The sequence below is a fragment of the Pogonomyrmex barbatus genome, unplaced genomic scaffold, assembly GCF_055798465.1.
Source record: "Pogonomyrmex barbatus isolate J1 unplaced genomic scaffold, ASM5579846v1 scaffold18, whole genome shotgun sequence".
Lineage (NCBI taxonomy): Eukaryota > Metazoa > Arthropoda > Insecta > Hymenoptera > Formicidae > Pogonomyrmex > Pogonomyrmex barbatus.
Window position 1 is genome coordinate 2,491,446 of NW_028297114.1, and position 24,809 is coordinate 2,516,254.

The window sequence follows — 24,809 nt, forward strand, 5'->3', positions numbered from 1 at the left end:
CGCGGGCCGGCGCGCGTGACGTCACCGAGGATCACGCCACATCCCCGCCCATGGCAACTCGCGGTGTGATTGGTCCGCGCGCAGGCCGGCTGTCTATATCGAGATCCGTGGCCGCGTACCGGCTGTTCCAAGTTGGGCTTCCAACGGTTCGTGAGTGCGACTTCGATGCGCGTCGTAACGTAGTGTGATGAGTCTCGTCTGACATCGACGCAACGTCGCACGCAACGGAACGCATTGAATCCCGCGGATTATTTCGAGCCGGACCCGTTTGGTGTCGAGAGCGTCGTAGAACTTTTTACGTAAGTAAAGTACACGATATCTCCGCGAAAGTTGAAATCTGCTTCACGCGTATAGAGGCGGCGGTTTGTTGATCAGTTGATACGTTTTGCGCCACGTTAAACCGCTGGAAAGACGAGCCTGGTGTGTCATCGTTTGTATACTAACAATGTTATGTTAAACGATAACGGTTTGAAACGTTACGCGCTTCTAAGGTAAGCAGAGGAGATTGGTATTTATTCTCACGCGATAGAATAGAATAGAGCGATATTTTTATGGAGTAACAGTTATGCGAGTAAGTAGATCATCTTAGGCTAATCTTGTAACATTAATATCCATTTCTATTAACATAGATTAATTTTAATCTGGATTTAATTTACTCTTCTTTTATTTTATTCTAATTCTCAGAGGTAAAGAGTAAGTTAAATCGAGATTAACAATCATCTACATTGATAGAAATAAATACAATGTCCATTTTTAGCAATGTTGATTAATTCGAACTTAAATTTAATTTACTCTTTATTTTATTTTAATTTTAAAAACTAATATCCATTCCTACCAATGTAAATTAACTTTAATCTTGATTTAAATCTATTCTTAATCTTTTTTTAATTTTTTTGAATTAAAGAAGAAAATCAAGTTAAACAAAATCAAGTTAAATCACAAATTAAACCAAGATTAAAATTAATTTATATGGGTATGAAAGAAATGGGCATGAAAGAAGATAAAAAAGTTAATTTAACAAAAATCAAAATTAATCTACATTGATAGAAATAAGCATAAAAAGATATCCATTTCTATCAATATCGATTAATTCTAATTTAACTTTAATTTCTTTATCTAATCTATTTTTTATTTTATTCTAACCGTCAAAACTACAGAAAAGGATAAAAAGTACATTGAATCGAGATTAAAATTAATCAACATTAGTAGAAATGATATAGGGTTTCTCAAAGTTCATACATAATAATAACCAGTAGATTTATTGTACGTATCCAATTCCTCGCGTAAACAAATGACGCGCGTAAACCTCTCTTCCTCCCTCAGGTATCGCTGTTTGCGACTTATCTTAAGTTTCGTGATTCGTTCGCCTATGCGGTATTCTCGGAACGCTAAGTCGTTTGACCAACACGTGCAACTCTGTGACCGATGTGACCGTATATATATATATATATATATATATATATTCCGCAAAGCGATTGTTACTAATACAATACAATCTCGACGGAAAGGAAAGTATTCATTTGATCTGCGGTTTCCTTCAGCTAAGAATAAAGGACAAGGGAAGATTCTCTGGAATGTTAAATCAAGCTGGTGTATATAAATACAACTGTTTTTTTTTTATATGAAATTATACACACATAGACAGAGTCTTTTAAAAATAGTCAGATAACAATAAACTAAACAAAATAAAATATAAATGAATTAACGTTTATTTATAAAGATATATGTATAGCGATGTCATAAAAATAATATAACAATCTGAAAGTAATTTTTCATATCTTGTTACAACAGCATAACACAACAGCATACAACAAAAAGTTATAGACTATGAACTTTATGTAAATATATTTATTTTTATAAACGTAAAAAAAGTTATAAATTTTCAATTAACTGTCAATCATATCGATTTATTTGGGTATATAAAACGTATATTTATATTATTACGTGAATAATATACATAATACATAAAATAATATATCCATTAATATTATTTTAATATTTATTTTTTTTATTTGTATATTTATTAAGAATATACAACAAGAATAAGATTTTAAGATAAAAATATGATTTTCTTACGTTTTCAATCAATGAGATCTAATCGAAATCTCGAGTTCTTTAGATGTTTGCGGAATTTTCGGAAGTTTCATTCGTTTATTAGAAATTATTCCATGAATAATATTCGTGTTCAGCACATGTGCGGATTATTTTCAAGAGCATTAGAAGGTGTTTAACAGGTGCGAAACGCGTGATGTCATTGTTTGTTGAATGTCTCACATGATTTCGGAGTTCTCTCGCTCGCCACTGGCGGAATGTCAAACAACATGCCGCATGCTCGCACGCGCTTTCGAGACGAGGTCAAGGGTGACAATGTCAGATGGTCAAATCTTAGGTAAAATCCAACTAATCATCCTCCAAGATCACCGTGAGGGAAGATTTTCTTGTAAAAGAATTTTTCTGGAGTACATTCAGTTCAGATCAATTGAGTAATGGGATATCGTTTCACCGAACTCGAAAATCTCTCGAATAGATCGTACCACAATCGAACTTCGTCTCGGGATTTTTCATTTTCGTAAACCATATTTGTAAAAAAAAAAAAAGAAAAATAAGAGAGAAAAATATCTGATCGAGAGAAAGTCGCGCGGTGCTGTGTCGTATCGTGCCGGCAGGAGACGCTCGCGGCGCCCATCGATTCCGCTAGTTTCAGGCGGCAAGATGGCCGCGACGTTGATCTCCGGGTCGGTCCGAGCTCCGCATCGGCGTCAGTGTTCAGCACGAGCACCCGAAGCCGGTCCTGCGGCACGCGCGTGATACACGACGGGGCCGAGTGTTCGCGCGCTGGAGCGACGTCGTCGGAGGGAGTCCGCGGCGAGGATCGACGGCGATGGCGCCGCGGATCGAGCGTCATTGATAGATCGCAGTCTCGTGCGGAAGTCACCCGTGACGGAAGCTGCGGGAGTACTCCGGAGCCGCGACACGTGACGTGGAAGTTTTGTGAGAGAGAAGCCCTTCGCGACATCCCCTCCCGGTCACGTTCTGCGAGAAACACGTAAGCGTACGTTTTTTCCGTGAAATGTCTCGCATGTACCGAGTGATCTGGAAAGAGATGCTTGCCTCGGTGGATTTTGAGATCAATTTTGTATATATAAACAAGCGATTTTTATCTCTCGCGATGCTCGACGGTATCTGGATTTTTGCAGGGATTTTAATGTATAAATTGATAGATAACGCGCAGCACATTTTACATAGTTGTTTATCGCATTGAGAATATTCTGATCGAGGAAATTAAAGTTGTTTTTTTTTTTTTTTTTTACAAATTGCCTCGTTGCGGTCGTTAAAATTTGAATATTCATTTAATCACTAAATATTCAAAAATTCATATTGTTATTGTTGAAAAATTCATTGAAAAATATCATACGATTCGGCAGTGTTCTTGGAATGATTAAAATGAATCAGCGCAAATAATTTGATATGCGGTGCTGTGTTGATTGAGATTTATTCATAACATTTAATTCAGAGAATTTTTCATCATTAGGATTCACATCATTAAGATAGTTTCTTTGATCAATATTAAATAATATGAAAATTAAATGATAATTAGATGCTAAAATCGCAAATTTGATACTAGAAATATTTGTCAAGCAATTGTACATAATGAGAAGAGGGTTTAATCCTTTCACATAAAAAAAAAAAATCTATAAATTGAAAAAATAAAGAACTAATTTTAGAATTGAATATTACTTAAATGTGTGTTATAAAAAACTATTAAAACATATAAGTACATGAAAATGTATTTTAATTTTAAAGTTCTTGGATATTCAGCCAAGAACTTTGCGTTGACGTAATGATGCAGCGTCGCTAAAAATCGCGTCGGTAAAAATTAGAAGTTTATTCATCCTTGTTCATCTTCCTTGGCCTTGTTCATTTTCATATAAATGACGTGCTGACAATAAAATTTTTTATTGCACCTAATTTTATTATTATGTGCTTAATCGTGCAGATGTAATTTGTGACTTTTATACTCACCAAATTTGTAAAAATGCAGTTAAAATTAGTATCTACCTTTGAGTTTTATATGTAAAAGCATATATTTCACTTCTTTCAACAACTGTCAACCATGTGTTTTTTGCCTAACAACAAGTTTCGTTTCACGTGTATCTTACAGTTATTTATTGACTATCAGAAAGGGAAAGGAAAGCAGTCATCTATTTTTACAAGTGTCTTAAAGTTATCTTAAATCATTTTAGTCAAATATTTCTTTATTTGCAAATTAGGTGCAATAAATTTTACTGTATCGTTTCTATGACGTCACAATGCCAATATGCCACAATGCCAACCGCGATGATTATCCAGGAGCCTGAAGTATTTAATTTCAGATTACAATTTATTTTTCAACATTTATTTTTTTCTTTTAAAAATTTAATTTCAAATTATAGCATCTAATTTTTCATTCAATATTGTGTTAGAATTTATTTAACTCTGATGAGAAGTTAAGCGAGGATCACATTACGGATTTTTCTTCGAGTGTGCCCTTCAAAATCCTCCGCGTAGAAAATGTTGTTCTTTCTACGTCGTTCGTCTCGTGTCTCTTGAGGAATGACGTTGCGGTGAATGTGGACGATCTCGGATTATTCAGTTTTCCAGCTTTTTGCAGCGTGGCGCGATATTATTGGTGCTCGTAGTCGGACTTGATCTAGATCGTTTGAAACGTGGAAGTCGAAGCATGCTTCGGCCACGAGGACATTCAGACGCCGACCTGGTTGGCCCTGATGTTGTATGCGTTATTATTGTGGGTGAATCGGCACATCGATCGTGCGAGCGCTTGTCAGTATTATCGGTCGTTAATCGATTCGATCATTAAGCGCCATATGTCTCGATACATCATTAGGAAAGCGTTTTGTAAGGCTTTTGAGAATCGGAGTCGTTGATAATCACGCTGTCAAAAATCTGATAATAATTATTGCACTCTTTGTATTCTCTCTTCGTAGAATTTTGGAAAACGTTTGTCAAGTAATTAGACATATATATCGGGAGAAAGGGTTATTTCGTTTACATAAAAAAGTATCTAATTTTATTATAATACTTTTGAGACTTCTACGAATACTTTTTTTAAAAAGTTTTTTAAAAAGATTAATACGTTTACAGATATTATCTATCTTGTGATACATTGTTAAATATCTTTCGTTCACAGAATATTCACCTTATCAGAGCGTGGAACAACCTGATAACACGCTACTTCTCTATCGGAGAGATCTAATTTAAATTGAAGAAATAAATAATTAGCTTTAGAATTGACTTAAATGTGTTAAGTAATCATTAAAATGTACGGAAAGTTTTAATCTTCTTTTGAATACTTAATTTCAGATTATAGCGATTATTTATCTAATTTTCAGCGCGATACGAATAGATAACTGCTTTTGGTGAAAATCGGCGGTCTTACGACGTCGAAGGGTGATTCGGAAAGTAGCGTATTCGAGAAAGAGACTTTCGAAAGTCCGTCTGACTCAGGAAAGCGGGACGTGTATCGGATCCACTATCGCGAGCCCCTCGCTCTTCGCCCAAGTGAGTCCGAGTCCGAGGATTCGAACAGCTGTCCCGGCGCCGCCATGCGCCGCGTCACCTCCACCTCTGATTACACCATGCGTGGCGTTATCGGGCAAGATCCCAGGGTCCACGCGTGGTCGGTTCGTGAGCAAAGATCAAAGGTGCTCGGGAAGCCTGCGGCGCGCGATGTAGCTCGGCGGCATGGCACGGGTTCAGTCGTTTGTCGACCGTCTCGAAGCGCGTCGCCGATCGCCTCCGCTCTCTCATTTACGCACACACCCCCGTCCGTCCCTTATCCCCGTCGGTGTCGCACAGACACGGCGTACCACACCCGCGAGTGAAAACGTGGCGGAAGGCGCGCGCGGCGCCGCAAGCGAGAGAACACTCGTGGCACCCACTCACACGTAACACGTATACGTGCGCGTGCGACACCCACATCATTCTTGAACCCACACCCTTGACTTGCACGTAGTGATAATTTCCTCTCTCGCGATCGCGCGGTGGGAAAAACGAGCGGCAGCCGGCTGGAAGCGACTCGGCGATCTCGGCGAGCAGGAAGGCGCGAGGGGAGACCGACCGTCGCCGCGAATTCATGAGGTAAGCGGCGAACCTGCTTGTTACTTTTGCTTATAAAGTGCTATGTGCACAGTGGCGAAGCAAGGATAAGTATTAAATTTTGAAAATAAGTAAATTTAGGAATAGAAATTAAACGCAAAGTGGACATAAGTAAATATAAGATGTAGTTATATCTCATACTTGTGTGTCCATTTACGTTTAATCTTTATTTATAATTTTTATTTTTAAGGTTTCATATTATTTATCCCTGTTTCTTTATTGTGCGCAACGTTTAAACGATCCTCTGCCACCTGGGGGTATTAGGAGCTTTAGAGTCACTGTTGCGCGTTTTAAATTCCCTACTCGTCTTCGTGCAGAAATTTAAACGCTCTGCTTCGTCGATCTTGCGATTTCGTTGGATTAATTGGATCGGTCTCGTTGATATCGAGCGGAAGTATCGTATCGTAATGCTTTCTCGAAAGATTCATCATTATTTCTCTCTTCAATGTTTCGCCGACGAAACATCTGAGTCAACCGTTGCACAAACTTCCTGGCTGATGCATTTAACGAGGAATCAATGGCTGCGTTTAGTAGAAAAATAGCAACTATAAAATTCTTTGATTGATTTATATATTTAGAACTGTAGAAAAAAACAAGAACCAATTATCTTAAAGAATAGATTATATATATTAAAGAACCTTGTAATCGTTGCAAACCTGTTATCTCTGCTGAACGCAGCCATTATGGTTACGCTTGGTGAATCGTTTTCGTTATCGATTCGCGGTAGAATGATCCATTTCGTAAATTCATGGTCAACATCGAGCGAAATCGACGACGATTGACATCCTTATCAATGAACGGAAGATTTATGCAAACAGAGGTGGCACCGTGCCAGTCTGCAAATATTTATAGCTCCGTACAAATGCGTATCGCTATAATTAGAATTTTCCACATTCATCATTTCACGACATTAGATGTTATAACTTGTTTGTAATTCTTGATCTCTTCAATGTAGACGTGCAGGAGCGCGGTAATGGAAGCATAAAATTTACATCGGTTTGGCAAAATATCTTTCGCAAAGGCTATACGATAATCATTTTCACATTTTATGCATAAAAGCGGCTGTAATCGATTGGCAGGATATCTTAACGTTTTATTGTTTTTTACACGTACGTAATGGATAATCTTCTTGTTGTGTAGTAGAAAATATATTATGAAAATTCTTCGATATTTCTTGGAATAAAATATAGAACATAGCTTTCCATTATTTTTACAGAAATGAAATAATTTGAAACAATTACTAAATAGAAGATAGCAATATCACTTATTACTATAATCAGTCATTAAGATATTGCTAATGATCTCTTAACATATTCTAGAAGAAAAATAAAGTAGTAGTAGAACATAGCTCTTATTTCGAATCGTCTTTGTTACTCTTGAATATACATGAAGACCTATAATAGCGACAGACATAGCTATTAGTGATGTTAATTTTCAATACAGGATGCATATTGGCCACAATGAATATCCTTTTAAAATGTTTCAATTGTGTTATATGCAAATTATTTTAATTATGCAAATTAGTGTAATCTTGTTTCTATTTAATTTTCGATGAATTTAAATAGATCGATCGTTTATGTTTCCTCAGTTCGTTTTGCGAGTTATCTTTTCTTTTTTTTTTTTTTTTTTCTTATCTATTTTGTACTATAAACAAGACGTGTTTGTCGAGCATTCGCGAATCAGTCGCAGCTGCAAATCGCGAGATTAAGTACAACGCGTAGCGTATTCGAGCCAGACGGACGTAGATGATCGCCTAGACGGAAATAATCCGTAAAGTAGTACATGGTGGTTTCATCGTTGGCCGCGCACGAGATTATTAATAATGGCGATGTAGCGTGAAATTTTCCCCCTTGTGGTCCCCCTTCCGTCAGTTCTCTTCCGCTGTTGCGGCGGTGAAACCGGTTTTTTTCAAACCGACACGACCGCCGACGATCGCAGAATTAAATTGCTCCTCTAAGTAAACATGTAATTGCGATGTACAAATCGATATCCGGATTCTATACGCGATAATTTAATACACATTGATGAACCGCTAACTTCTCCCGATCGAACCGTTTCTATTCAGGTCACGTGTGACCTGAGCGTAAAAACTGCAATGTCTATTTTTAACGTCTGGGAAATTATTAATATGGGAATGCATGAATGAACGTTGGTACACATATTCTGAACTACCTGACCTATTTCGATAAGAGACACAGATTTTCCCGCGTTTGAATTCGCGTGTTGTATTTTTATGTGAAGAGAATGTAGTTCTCGAGAAGCCTCGAGAAGCCTTAGCGACGGAATCGGTATCAGCGACATGATTGGCAGTAATATCGTGTCAAGTGACCTATGCGGACCTTTTCTAGATTTAATTCTGAAAATAATTCCGAAACCTGTTTATATCCAGTTAAGCAGGATAAATAAAGGAAATACGTCGCATTTCTTCGGAGTCAAATTTTTTGATAAAGTATGAAGTTTCATTTCACATAAACGGGATTTTCACGAAAAAAAATTTTCAGGGTTTTTAAACTCAAAGTTACGTTTCACGTGATGATTTCTCGTTTTATCTCTCTCATTCTTTTTCTGATTGTTATCTCTGTAAAGATATTTTTCTCAAGTACTCTCACGTACACAATACACATATGAATTTCTCTGATATCGCACTCAAATGCTATTTCGTTCGCTATTACATTCAGTTTTAGATTATCATTTGCGCGTATCCGTGACTTATTGTTAATCAAGTGGTAAATTAAAGTGTCTAATCTGGGCTTGTCTATTTACCAACTTTAACAATTGATTCAATTTGGAATCCAAAAGCAATTCAATTTACAAAGGCATTACGTGCAACATAGTGGCGTGACGAAACAAATATCTACGACGAGTAGAGAGTGTTTTCTCTCGCAATTTAATCACGGTCACAAATCAGCGCGGATAATCCACACTTGAATGATTTAATTAATTCCTCGCGTTCTGTACTTCGTTCTAAGGCGGGATTCCTCCTGATTATCATTAATGTAATGATACTCATGAATGTAATAAACTTACGTAACCGCGTGTAACGGAATAATCCACGCTAAGGTTTAACCGTGACTGACTAGTTAATAAAAGACGGATCAGTTATTTGATTTTTAAACAATGACTCGTGTTTGCGTCGTGATAAAAAGTCCTATTGCATATTTCAACAACGAACATCGCAAAATTTATTACTGTTTGTACAGTTTTTATATTACCGTCTTTGTTTACAGTCAATTGATATTATTTATGAAGTACACTATAGATACGCGCGCATGGGCGTGAATACAATTTTCTACAATATCCTTGAGAATATTGATCGCCTATCGCAAGAGTAATGGGTCTCCCATCAATTAACGTCGTAAGGTTACTGTCAATTTGTCAAATTGTCAACGTTTCGTCAACGCGATCCTCCCCGCGACTGATAATACAATATCGTTATTGTGCAAAATTTGAGAGTCGATCAAAAAGGAGAGAAAAGTTTTTATTTGAGAAAATATTTTTTTTAAGCGACTTACGAAATATTTTCAATGATTACAGTAGATAATTCTTCGGTTCAGTTATCTTAATTAGAATACTTATTTAAAAACTCATCGTGCGTAGACGCATTTAGCATTAATGCATTCTTCTGCCTACGCCAGGAAGATAACACGAACAGATTCTGATTGAAGATAGTACAGTCATTACATAAGCGACGTGACTATTGTGTAAAAATCGTTGTATTTTTTTCTTTCCTTCATTTACTCGCTTGAAGCAATGTCATCGAACAAGCTATAATTTTGATTTATATTTTACAATTATCTCTACATGAATTCATTTAGTATTTTTAACTTTAGAATAACCCAACAAAATTATTCATCTTGTAGAACATAAGTTACATTCACTTGAATATGAAAACGTTTTTGAAAAGACGATTCTATTTTAGTTTTAGATTATATATTATGTATTTTACAGCCAGATAAGAAGTTGGTTTACAAATTTTTTCTTATTCCACACATTCATCCATATCTTATCCTCACCTGCATTAAAGAAAAAAATTACTCTATCTATTTATATTGCACTTTAACATAGTCCTTAAATTAAACAATTATCACATTTTCTTTTTCTTCTTGTATCTCTTTTACATTATATTTTACAGTTTCTTATCGTTTTCCCAAGTTTTTATTTGTATGTTTATGTCGTCCCATATCGTATCATCTCCTTGATTCCTATTTCTCCTCCTTGCTTCTTTTTGTCTTCATAACTTTTTTAAAATGTCCCTTTTTTCCTCATCTAATTCATTATTATCATCATTGTTTTAGTTTATATATTATACTTTTAAAATATTTATTATATGGATTTTTTTATATAAAATAAATTTGAATTTACTAATTGAGGTTCTTACCGATTTATTGTTCTCGTCTGGATTAATAAGATTAGAAATGAGGAAATATAATGAAAGAATTTTTAAATAATTATATTAAAATATTTTAAACAACAGAAACCTTAACGAGTGAAAATACTAATTTTTGTATATAGTACAAAGTTTATGAACTAGTTTTGCGATAAGTATTATCAGATAAGATAACAGCAATCATATATACGCAAATAAACATCTGTCAACATTCAAAATCGTAATAAAAATAGATTTGTTTGAAATGTTGACGTTTTAAAAAACATGTTTCGTTAATTTTTTATGCAATCTACACTTTTAGAATTGCATATTAGGAGTTTAACAAATAGTTTATAAATATTTTTGACATGAGAAAAGGAATAATTTATTTAGAGAGAAATATAAACATTGAGATTGTTGCTTTAATTTTTATCGCATTAGTTTAAATTTCTAAGAAATTAATGTGAATACAGAAATTTAGTTTAGAAAATTAAAAATAATGTAATCGAGTGATCTTCCTTTATGTATTTATGTCTTCCTATTATTTCACTATTACACCACATCACATCACAAATGCAACGACGAATGTTCGAACTGTCTTCTTTAATTCGGGTTAGGTTACAATCCTTAGAAGCTTGTTAGTGCGGTGTCGAATTATCTTGCATATGCGATTGTGTCACGTTCGCTAAATGCGTCGTGGAGGACGGATTCGTGTGCGGATATGAGTGCATCGTGGCTTATTTCTACGCGTGTAAGGTACGTGTGTGCTCGTAAAATTGGGTCAGTAGCGTTAATTCCGATACTCGTTTTGTCCAGCAAAGTTAACCAAGGTTCGGGCTTCGTAACGTTACGAAAAAGAGGATATTATCTGTTCGTGAAACTTTGAATATACTTATGATCAGCACGATCAACATTGTTGACAAAGACAGCTGACAATTTTTCGTTAGTTTAAAGAATTTTATTATTCTTTGAATGAATGTGGAAAAGCTTAGATCGATGACGTAAATGGTAGTAGTTTTCTAAAGAGGGCAATGCCTCTTTGCGATTCCCAGAGATATGTGATGATTCATAGGAACAATCGTGTTAACGTTCGTCATAATTCATATTAAAGCAAGACATCCCTTTCCTGTAGTTATTTCTCATAATTATTCAGTCACAATTATCCCGACAGAAACACCAAACATAATCTCAATCTCAATCTTTCCGTTTTTGAATTCTCTCTATCGTAACACAAGTACTCGGACATTTTTCATTGACATATAATTCCCAAAATGTAATTTGTTTAATTATTATTTTTTATAATTTTTACAAGAATATTTTAATTATGTTTAATTATTTAATCGTTAATATTTATTAACGATTAGTATAAATGTGTACAGGATACGAAAAAGATACTTTAACTCGCGTCGATTAAAACAATTTGATTTTTGTCCAGAAGAAAAATATAACACGGCGTTTACGTTGCGGTTTATTTATATCCGGCGATTCATAAACGTTAAGTGTTGAAAAGTATGTAATTGATCGCAATGCATGGCGAATGTGTATGGTGGTGACACAATGATGAATGAAGGCTACCACAATACAAGCAATGACGCAACGCGTGAAATAATGCCAGCGGATGGACCTTTCGATATTACGAGCGTCCTTTCTGTTACATCTTTGCTCGCGTACGATATCGAACTTCGGACTCGCCGATAAAACGAGCGAGTGGAAAGAAGCCCAGACGCGCAAAACCCCCGCCGAGTTACTTTGCGCAGAATCTGATTACATATATTCAATGTTTTGAAATATAATTACTCGTGTCGGACTTTAACCCTCACGAGGATACGATGCTGATATTGGGTTTGACCTTTTCTGTGACTTGGACATATTGTAAAGATAAAGTGTTGTAGAATTAATTCAAAAAGCATACGTTAATGTTTTTGTCAGCAGTTTTTTTTTTTTAAATGTATACATTGCATTTAGTCATCTATTTTCAGGAGATATGCAAAAAGCAACTCTGAAATGTCTTCAAGATCACATTTGTAAATTTACATTTTTTTTCCGAGTTTTATCTGTTATTATATTTTTTCTGTAGTGAATATTTATAATATTGTGAAACATTTATGATATTTACATTTGCAAAAAATTTCCTTGACGTTTGCAATTTGCTCACCACGATTTTCCCAGTTCTTCATTTCTCATAATTATTATTCTGTCGAAATTATCACACATTTATTTTTTATTTTAGAATAATATTATGAAAAGAATTGGTAATAAATTTTATATAATTTCATGAAATGAATTAAACGACTTGAGCGGGGGCCGCGAACGTTGTCTCCGTTCTTTGTACCGTCGATTATCGCGGATCTGAATAGTTAACTGCGTCAAGTGAACTTTGGATCGTAAGTCTTGCAAAACGAGCCGAGCACAAGGTACGCGTTTTTGCGATATTCATAACTTCTTCTTTTTTGCCTGTAAAAGTGACCAGAAGATATGACATATCGAGAAAAAAAGATATTTTGTTTACATAAATATTTTTCATTATATTATCCCTCGCGATTATGGAGAGTCATCAATAATTATTAGCCTTATTTGTCCGTGGAAAATATTGAGTTTTTTTTTTTTTTTTTATTCACGATCCCCCTTGTAATAATTTCTCCCTGGAAATAATGTATAATAATTTATGCAAAATCGTTTAATCGCAAATAGCGAAAAATTCCGATATTAGATTTTACGCGGATCATTTCCGGTTTACTGTCGAGGGATTGAACCTTTCGGAAATCGGCTGGTCGAGCGGCGCGCCGTCATCGTCGCGCGATGCTTCACGCTCGCGTTTCGACTGCAATGCGTGCATTCCGCCGGGAATTGACACGTGCACGCGTGTATCGGGAGCAAAGTGCACTTGACCGAGTCAGTTGCCGCGCGGTTAACGGACCGTGCAGACCACGGCAGATAAACGCCGAAGGAATTCTTCGCGAACCGCGACGTTTCGCAATACCTGGAGAATCGTAGGGGGCCGACCCGCTAATTGCCTCCCCCCCCTTCCTCCTCCTTCCCGGATTCCACATCTTGCGTAAGTGTCTCTCGGGGGTATTTACGAGATGTAAATCAAACCGCCCCGCGGAGGCTTACTCATCGTTTACTAAACGAGCGGAGCCGCGTGACGGATATAAATCTGACCTGTTAAGTAATGGCGTGATTACTCCTTATAGCACGAAGATTGATCGCGTGTTTCTAGTTTCTTTTAAATCGAATTTGTTATGTGTGCGCCTCGCGACGTCTCATTAACTTATGTCCAGTTTAGAATTTTCATAGATATTATTGACACGTTGAATATTGCAGAGGTGTTTTTTTTTTTTTACATTGTTTATGTAGTCCGTTATTGCACCGTGATGCGGTTCGACTTGGCGCTTACATAATCCTTCAATGTTTTTATTACGCAATCAAATGTGAATAAACGTGTGATTATAAACATGTCTTATGAACATGTGATTAAGTAGTTTGCGTTTAAAAAAAATAAGTCGGTATAGAATATTACCATTGCAGATAACAACATTGCAGACACGCAATGTTGTTGAAAATAATCGATCAAATTTATGCACATTTCTTACTGTATTTTTTTAAAATTCGCTTTTCCTATTTTTAGCTCCAATTTAGCTTATCACTTCAATTTCAGCTTAGGTTTAGTAAATACCTTTCTCCTTATTACAAAATTAACTTTTTAATAGAATTTAAAGATAAGCTATAGAAAATACTTTGTAATTTGCGGTTCTTATGAACTGCCCCGTTTAACGAGAATCTTTAATTCCGCGATAACGATCGCACGATCGCACGAAGAAAATGATCATCGAGAAAATGATCGAGAAGCAGAGGCCCTCTCGACGTATCTCTGCCGGGGCAAAAGTCGATCTCGAGGGCTTCCGTCGTCGTCATCGAGGACCATTTCGGCGATGAAGAGCGTACTCGAATGCACCTCGCATGCACTCCGGAGATTTTATTTTTTACTAACTCTTGTCGATTTTGGGAATGGTTTTTCTTGCAGTGTCGATTAACCGCGCACAGAGAGAGGCACCCCGCCGGGTGAAGTGTCGGTCTTGGAAGTAAGAACTTACCGGAAGTAATAACGAACCGCCATCATGATCGTGGACGATAAACAGTGAGTCGTAGTGTAAACGCACACAGGATATGCCGCTGCGTAGCTCGTATATATATATATATATATGTGTATACGTGTACATATGAGCCCATGCACCGCTGTGCATCGTGCATCATGCATCGCTGCGTACGCCTGCATGAGCTCTCTCTGCTGTATCTTTTATCTCGCTGTCGCTTAAACTATTATGACTCTCCGCGTCCCCGGACGCAGATGGCCCACGATGTTGAATTAGACACGTTGTGGGTCCCCCGCTCACAGGATTTTCTGAAACGTATTCGATGGACCTCGAGCTCTTTGCTTTATCTCGCCTCGTCGTAACGCTCGAGCATGTTTCTTTATGAACATTACCCTCTTTTCCATATACGTTTTACGACTTGAATCGCATCTTTCATTTATGCATTAGCTACAGCTATGTCTCTCCCTCTATATTATATATATATATATATATATATATATATATATATATATATATATCTGCAATTTTATTATCCTGATACTTTTGTCTTTATTTTTGTTTTTTTATTTATTTAGAATTTCGTATATGCATTTCGTAATTTAGCCGCTAGTTAAATGGCTAATTGCTATTTAGATCTTTCTGTTGCTTCGATTTATCTTTATTCCTGCACAATGATTTTGTTCTTAATGTTATCGGCATGCGATACATGAATCATAATTAGATTATATGATATATTAAGTACTTTATATCAAATGTGGTTGCGTGATTTTAATCTGTCATTCAAATTGATTGAACAATATGGATAAAAAAATCACATTGCTACATTTAGCACTCGTATATTTAGAAACGTATATTCTATAAGTAGATCTTTCCCATTTTTTTCTTAGAGAAATATTTAGATAATTATAAGAATAACTATTATAAGAACGACAGCGAACACGAAGAATTCGAACAATCGATATTATTACAAGGTCGATTGTGAAAAGTATGTGTGATTTTTTTTATGACAATTATTGGCGTCTGCATACAAATAAGACAATTTCAACACGATTATTGTCGTATTATATTTAGATTGAAATATTAGACCAAATTTCCATTTTTTTCGTAGCTTGCAGACCTTATTATAATTACACTTTATTTGTAAATCTTCTACGTATTTTGCATAATTATATATGTTTGTGGGCTGTGATGTATTAATATATCAGATAACATGGTAAAGTATGTTAATCGTTATACTATCAAGTAAACATATTATAAGTAGATTTTATCTGCAATGATTTACGTTCAGGGAAAAAAGAAGATAATTTATTTTTTACAAACTCTGCCACTTTCTTCTTCGTTCAATTTTTAATGGACACGTGATAGGAGACCGTGGAGTTAGATTGATAGTAAGGACATTATGGCTTTAACATTATGACTTCGTAAATAATTCAAAGCTTTTCCGCTTGTATACCGAAAGTAAATTAGAATAAAAGATAAACTTATTACGATTCCTTAATTGCCATAAATCAGAGAATAAATATTTTATAACATATCGATTTCTTATCAGAAGAATGAGGATAATATACGTACTTTAGTTTTTTGACGTAATGTATTTTATTTTTTTATGTAATATTATTCAACCTTTTGACTTAATTTTTTATAAAAATACTCTTGTTTTAATATATACATATAAGTAAAATTAAAAGTGTTCGTGCGAATACATCTTTAAATGTCCATTAAACGGATAACAAGAGGAATAACAAATTATTGCCAAACTCATGTAACTCGTAAGTTCTCTTCGTTTTGTTAAACAACTTCATTTCTCGACTGCGAGGGAGAGGTTTTTACTTGACTCGTGGGAGTTTACTATGCGATATCGGTGGAAAAAGATAAACCACAAAATCTCGGTCCAACGGACGATACACTCTGGACATTTGACCGTAAGACGACTGCTACCACACAGACTGGACCCCCTTCGTCCCCCTTCGTCCCCCTTTGACTTCCGCGATACGCACGAAACCCTTTGGACAGACACTCGACCGCAGATAAGAGCCGAGAGACCGGTTAGCTCCATTCGTTCACCACGTGCTACGTGGACTCGCGACGTTCAAAGTCCGTAACGATATTAGAATCTCGATCGCGTGTTTCCTCGGCATTTTCCCTCAATAATTTTATCTTTATCTTAATCCTCCCAATCGTTACACAAGACACCTCCTCCAGAATCATCGAATAAAATTAGCTTGCTGTAATAAAATTTAAAATCGAGATTTTATTTGACGTTTTTAAATTCAGATATATGAGGCATTGAGATTGCAATTGATAGAAAAACAAGGCTTATTTAGACTTAAATTAATCTTAATATGCTTCAGTTTATTTAATTTTTATGGAGCAATTACGTTGTTATTAAATTTTATGGAGCAATTACGTTGTTTTTCTTAATCTATTTTTTTTCTTTGATTGACTATCTCATTATTTTTATAAGTTAATTAATTATATAAACATTTTATAAAATTGTTCAAAAAAAACAATTCAAAGACTTCTACGTATACGTCAATGTCTTTGGTCTGTTTTGTTATTTTCCTTTTATTTGTAGAATAGGATGAATTATATAATTATGAAAGAGCTTTCTTTTTTGCACAATTCGATTTTTAATTCTGTCGTCTCATATCGTATGTTATCGTATATTCATATTTCATTTCTTAATGTACTCTTTTGTAACGAAAACGAATCCATCCATTTAGTAAGTGTGACAAATGGAAATTTTTGATATGTTTTATCAGTTGTTTTTATAATTTTTTATTCTCCTTACAATGCGTTTAATGAATATTTAAAAACATTCATAATACACACGAACTTTGAACATTATATGAATATTTATATCTGCACAAATCTACGTTAGATCTTTTTATATGTACAATAATGAAGTCATAAAAATAAAAAATTACTCGCAGTTTGTCTTGTATTGTAATTAGTTTTTATGTAACGTCGCAACTATGATACGTTATTTATATATTGATTATTTTGTTTCCTTGTGCGATAATGAAAGAAACGAGATAAATTATAACAGTAATAAACTAATAAGGTTTCTTGAAACTATGTTTATTAAAATTATTTATTGAGGTAGAGTTAATTTATTGACGAAAAAAAAAAAATGTAAAATTTTTTGTTCTCTCTTGTCAATCGAATAATATCAATCGAAGCTTGCGTCATTATCATTTTAGATCGAATCGCAGAACTAAATGTTATGTTATAAATATCACAATTGGTGACATAACTCGTGTTTGCTTCTCGCTTATATCGTATATATCGAGTTGTTCGCTGCATTGTGATATCGCCTGGTCGGTACGTACGATCAATAGCAAGCAAAATCAAAAGAACTTGATTAATAACCATATTGTAGCGTGAAGTAACTATTGACCTAACTATACGGCGTAGAGAGGGGCGGAATAAGTACCTCGTGTAAAGTTCAGGGATGGATATATCGCGAATACGATATGGCGCAATCAATAATGGAATAAAAAGGAGTCGTCCGAATCGATATGTAAGTCCACTAATCTAAATTGACTTCGTGGCTCAGCGCTTTATCGGAATCCAACTTGATTCCGCGAAATCCGCGATCAAAGTGGACATGAAATTAATTTTTCAGGTTTATCTTCTTCCTAAAGATACAAATAACAAAATTTATCATTTATAAATATATTATAAAATTATCACTTTCGCGCAGTATAATGCAAATTTCTTGTAGCTGCATAAATTATCTGATGAAAACAAGAGAGATTTATTCCAAATTTTTTCCCTTAAAATTAATTATATGTTATATTTTATATTATTGCATGCAGCAAAATGTCCGAGTGAATATTGGGTGAAATATTGATTAGATTGATGTTGAAACATATTTTAAGATATTTTAACGTAAAAACATTTTGTTAACGTGCGAAGTATTTTTTTTTTTTTATTAGTGGACCGAAAATCAATCGCCGATACCTATGTCACATGCGGCGTTAAGAGAGATATAGTTGAGTGATTTTTGCACTTACCTTGATTAAGTAGAGACGTATTTTTTATTACAGCACTCTGACACTTCCAAGCGATATGCGCTAGAGAAGACAGACCAATTAAACGGTACGCTTCTCTAGTTCTTCGCTGTAGGAGTACGATTACATTCTTTTAATTGTTGATGCGAATGTTGATACGTGTATTTCGATTGAACTTGTATCTTATTGTTCATTTCAATGGCTTGTTATCCTATCACTTTATCGATCTTGATAGATATGTTGTATCGCTAAAAAGTGCTTCCTCTTTCTTTTCTACGCACGTATCATGTTAAGTGTCACATCGAATGCGGCCATGCTGCAAAAAGTAGATAAAAGGTACCTTAAATTTGCCGGTAGAAGTCCACAAAAAAATTTTAATGATTATAATTGTTGCTTACCAATCCCGCTTATCCCGCCTATATATGATAATGCTTAATTATTATTGATTCGAATTATATTGCAAGAACGCATGACCTCGAATGATAGCCTTTACTCGTTCACGCTTCGAAATTGCTTACTCGAGTAAATAATTTATTTGGTATACGGATAACCAGAACATGATATTGTGATACCCGATAAAATGATTTTTCAGCAGTGTAGATAAATAATGTTTAAACTTTGTATCTTTTCTGCAACGATCGAATTATATAATTATAGTAATTATATAATTACGATAATTTTCCTTCTTTTCGAGGGTATTTAAAAATAAAGAAAATCTATTTCAATGTTATCGATCTAATAATTTCAAATTTTTATATTTTGTTATATTTATAACCCTATATTTATAATTATATTTGTTAATTTTTTACTCCCAAATCTGACAGGCACCGAATATTATTTTCTGATGTAAATGAAGTTATATTAAATACGAATATTTGAGCGGTTCTTTTATTTAATAGGGAAATGGAAGGTTTCTGGATCAGCGGGGCGATCCATGCGATCAAGGCTCTGTCGTACGTGTACGACTTGCTGACCTTCCCTGTGTACCTTATACTCCAGCGACCATGGGAGAAGCGTAAAGCCTCGAGAAGGATCAAGGCCCGTCCGATCCTCAAAGATGATAATCAGATCACTTACAGAAGCGTCGACTCCCCGGGACCGATGCACATCATGCTCGAGCGCGAAAAGGTTGATACTCTGGAAAAGGTGCTTCTCTGGGTCACCAAAATGCACGGCGACAAGAGGTGTCTTGGTACCAGGCAAATCTTAGCAGAGGAGGATGAGCCTCAACCTAACGGCAGAATCTTCAAGAAGGTAAAATATTCGGAAGTGTGTAAAAATGAATTTAACATTTTTAATATAGGAAAATTATATAGGAATGAGCTATATTGATATCTGTATATTTTTTTATCATAGTACTTATTTAATGTCAACATCGAAAGAAGGCTAATTTTGTGAAATTCCATCTGTTTTTTCAGTACAAAATGGGAGAGTACAAATGGAAGTCTTTTAATGACGTCGAAAGATTGGCAGCTTCTTTCGGTAGAGGTTTGGTAGAACTCGGTATGAAGCCACGTAAGAACATCGTTATCTTCGCCGAGACAAGAGCGGAATGGATGATAGCGGCGCATTCGTGTTTCAAGCAAAATTTTACTGTGGTGACAATTTATGCAACCTTGGGCGACGAAGCTATTGCTCATGGTATCAACGAAACTGAAGTGGACACTGTCATTACCAGCCATGAACTTTTGCCAAAATTCAAACGATTGTTGGACATGGTACCGGAAGTCAAAACAATTATCTACATGGAAGATCAACTCAAACCGACTATCACCACGGGTTACAAGGTATATTTCAAATATTAATTTTTAATATGAATTCATGGAGTAAATTGTAAAATTCATAAGTACGTTTAAAATTTTTATCCATATAATTTCTTTTAAATAATTATGTAACAATATTGACAATGATTATAACTACTTCGAAAAGTTAATTATTCAAATAACCGGTTATTAGACGCGTCGGATCAGTTCCTTTATTTCTTTTTAGAAACTCGTTTTTACCTAATAGCTATGGCATTAACTGTAGTTGATTATGTAGTTGATTATTTATGCCATTTACATAATCGCCGATGTGTCAGTACTGCTTTTGACTATTTGATACGTCACTTTCTTGAGGTTTTAAAATATTTTTTATCGCTTTTGTTTTAGGATGGAGTGCGATTAGTACCCTTCTCCGATGTCATCAAAATGGGCAATAGCTCAACCGCGAGTGCTAATTCGCCAAAGAGTGATGATACCGCTATAATTATGTATACATCTGGTTCGACCGGGATACCGAAAGGCGTTCTTCTGTCTCATAAGAATATTATATCCACTCTGAAAGCATTCTGCGATGCTGTACAGATCTATTCGAACGACGTTTTTCTGGGTTTCTTGCCATTGGCTCATGTCTTTGAATTATTGGCTGAGAGTGTCTGTCTTTTAAGTGGAGTGCCCATTGGTTATAGCTCACCGCTTACATTGATCGACTCGAGTAGTAAGATACAGAGAGGATCAAAGGGAGATGCTTCCGTTCTACATCCAACTTGTTTAACTGCAGTACCAGTAAGTATTTTTGTAAATTATTCTATTTATTTAAATCTTTTGCGTAAGAAGGAAATTATTCTCTTACTAATTATTTTATCCAATGCTTCACTCATAAAAAAATATGGAAAACTACTTCAAGTATATGATTTTTTTTTTATTTGCAAATTTTGTCCCTTATTTTGATCTAAGTTTTATAAGTGCAAAAAAGAGTACTGGCAAAATATATAAAATTCTTTATTTCAGCTCATTCTCGATCGTATCTCCAAAGGAATAAATGAGAAAGTGAAGAAATCTGGTCCATTTAGGCAAGCCATCTTCAATTTTGCATACGAATACAAATTAAAATGGACGAAACGAGGCTATGAGACGCCTCTCTTTGATAAGTACATCTTTGGAGCCGCAAAACAAGTGCTCGGCGGTCGCATTAGGCTTGTTCTTTGCGGAGGCGCTCCGCTCAGTCCAGACACTCATAATCAAATAAAACTTTGCCTATGCGTCACTGTAACTCAAGGATATGGTCTCACAGAAACAACTTCTTGCGCAACCGTTATGGATAGTATGTATTTGTCAACTATAAAACGTATTTGACATATTCACGTTGTTATATAATACATTTCTGTTTTCAGTGCATGATAGAACTACCGGAAGAGTCGGAGCACCTACTACAATTTGCGATATTCGATTGGAGAATTGGGAAGAAGCCGGCTACCGAGTTAAAGATCATCCACATCCTAGAGGAGAGATTGTGATCGGTGGTGATATAGTTTCCGCAGGTTATTACAAATTGCCGGATAAAACGAAAGAAGACTTCTTCCAGGAGGATGGTAGACAATGGTTCCGAACAGGTGATATTGGCGAAATTCATCCCGATGGTTCCATCATGATCATTGGTACGTTGTAAAGAATACGGCGAGAATACTTTTTATTTCTGTAAGACAGGTATAATATTCACGTGTCATTATTTTGATATTTTTTGATAATGTCTGTTTACAGATCGAAAGAAGGACCTGGTTAAATTGCAACTAGGCGAATACGTTTCTTTGGGTAAAGTCGAGTCTGAATTGAAGACCTGCCCTGTTGTAGAGAACATCTGCGTTTATGGCGATGCAAATAAAGCGTACACAGTGGCGTTGGTCGTTCCTAATCAACATTACTTGGAGGAAATTGCTAATAACCTAGATATAACTGGAAAGACTCTTGAGGAACTTTGTAGCAATCCACAGATCGAGAAAGCGGTACTCCAAGAACTTGTTGAGCAAGCGAAAAAATGTACGTTTCTACATATTTGTGATTATTATTTTATCATTTTGTCTTAATAGAATTTATTAACATAATTATCTCTCGCTTATAGGTAAGCTCCAAAGATTTGAAATACCAGGTGCGGTGAAATTATGCGCAGAACAATGGTCGCCCGACATGGGTTTGGTTACTGCCGCATTCAAACTAAAGAGGAAAGCAGTTCAAGAACGTTATCAACACGAAATTAACAGAATGTATGCCTCGTGATGTTCCGCCATAGGATGCACTAAGTGCTGCGCGTAACGGGGATATAGACCTAAGAAATCACTTTGTCCAACAGACGGTACCTCGATAATTCATAGATACATATAAATTGTGTCGTAAATTCACACTGGTTACGTGATACGTACCAAACTCGTGGCAATTGCGTGTGCAATAATAAATGATAGTTCTGATGTGTCAATATTCGACAAATCAAATTATCATTAATTCGGATAACGGAGCCAAGAAAATCATTTGAAGAATGCTGAGATTTTTTGATCCAAAAATGAAAGTATCACTTTTTGATGACATTTCTTCATCGGGTCTTCCGAGCATGATTGATTTTTCGCGAGTTTTTATCGATATCGATTGTTACACACGAATTAAGTATTCGAGTGACATAGAACCGATGGAATTTTTTGTATATCACATTATGTATTATATAACTTTACGTACGTATTATCGAGGGCAGATGGATTTCCTGTAAAATTATATCGTAGCGCGAATATTGGAAAAGATAAATAGTACAAGACGATTTTCTGATAGGAAAATTGTTGTCCTATTCTCCCTGTCTTCATTTTTAATTACGTCATTAATTCGTTATTTTATTAGTGCATCCAATTGTTGGTGTTATCGGGACAGTCACGATATCTTCGCGAAAACGAGCTGATTTGGATGAAATTTACAACTCGTACGGTGTACTTATTTTAAGTGTTGTTCAAAATCGTCGAGTTTGGTCTTCGAGGAGAGGATTTGAAACGGGTCTTCTGAAATAATTCGTTTTATTACGAATAAATATATTATGTGTATATATAGAAAAAAAAATGAAAATCGAGGCTGTATGTGTTCGGCACGTATAGATAAATTCAAGGCAATTTTAATAATAATATCTTGTGTATATTAAAATTTCTCTCATCGCTACTACCACTTAGCATTATACTCTTATACCGTCTGTCTAGCAATTCGTCGACATACTTTTCGTCGTCTGCCTACTTTTTGAAACATTAATTCAAACATCAGAAGATTTCTCCCAACAGAGTATTTTTGTGTATATGCGTATGTGTGAGTATATGCGCGCGTGGATGTTTAATTTTCATTAATGATGCTTGTATGCATATATATGTCCATAATAAGAAAAGATTAGGGAATAAAAACATATGTGAGCTTATAAAAAAATCATGTTTGCAAATATATAATTGTTCTTTATATTGTTAATTTTTTGATGTGTGTGTCTCGGACGGTTCGAATCGTACGACCGAATTCATATTTATATATTAAAATATTTTAAAAAATAAATATATTATTGCCTACATGATTTGCCTAAAATTTTGATTACATATGATGAGAAATCAATTTTCGAAATTTGCTATGTGTACGTAATGATGCGCGTATTTTTTTCTATATTTATACAAAATGTTAACATATACTACACCGATTTATATTCTCTTTATTCGCGTGCATATTCCGGTATGAATACGAGCCGACAGAGAAAACAGTACAGTGTCCTGGAAACTGTACATACAAGATTTTGTCGCGTAAGATGTGCAAGTAGCAATTAAGTTAATATGTGCGTTCACACATACCGACACAAAAGCTTAATGTTTTTCTTCTGTTTCGTTTTACGGAAACAAAAGGAGCGGGAGCTAGTGAGAGCTAATTCAAGAGCAGCTCACGTTTGTTTCATTTGCCACGAGAGTTCCTGCGGTAGCTAAATACATGAGAGTTGGTACTAATCTCTATTAATTATTAAGCGCTGTACACATTACTTAAGTAGGCGTGGTCAATTGTTTGGTGTTATGGCATCAAAGTTACAATTATTATTACTATGATTATTAGCAATTATTATTTGAGAATAATTTGCAAAATAAATGTACAAAGATGTATATCGCTGACTTGAACGTCATTGCAATACATCTCTCTTATTACTTCCACTTCCATTTCCTAGATAATTATCAATTTAAATTCCTAATAATTGAATAAAAAACGGACGTTAATTAATGAATTTTTGAATAAGTTATTCCCCATTTTAATTATGTATATCAATGAATCTTCAATAGTTTAATTCGCAATTTCTGTGATCTGTGTGTTCTGAGATCATTTTTTAAGACTTTAAAATAAATGATACGTGTGGAGCGAGAAAACATGATAT

The 24,809-nt window shown here is 35.1% G+C and overlaps 1 protein-coding gene across 11 annotated transcripts; it reads left to right on the forward strand.

Moving 5' to 3' along the window:
* Positions 1 to 116: 116 nt before the first annotated feature.
* Positions 117 to 24,543, forward strand: Acsl (Acyl-CoA synthetase long-chain). 11 transcript variants are annotated; one of them, XM_089075063.1, is made up of 9 exons: positions 117 to 299; positions 14,547 to 14,660; positions 19,532 to 19,901; positions 20,051 to 20,419; positions 20,783 to 21,178; positions 21,404 to 21,716; positions 21,787 to 22,050; positions 22,154 to 22,429; positions 22,512 to 24,543. In XM_089075063.1, the coding sequence occupies exons 2-9, from the start codon at positions 14,641 to 14,643 to the stop codon at positions 22,664 to 22,666; spliced, it is 2,163 nt and encodes a 720-aa protein (XP_088931189.1). In that variant the 5' UTR covers positions 117 to 299; positions 14,547 to 14,640; the 3' UTR covers positions 22,667 to 24,543. The 11 variants fall into 11 exon arrangements, with proteins under 11 accessions (XP_088931189.1, XP_088931198.1, XP_088931196.1 ...); XM_089075070.1 differs by having other exon boundaries at positions 118 to 299; positions 19,532 to 19,886; XM_089075068.1 differs by lacking the exon at positions 117 to 299 and adding an exon at positions 467 to 491.
* Positions 24,544 to 24,809: the final 266 nt, after the last annotated feature.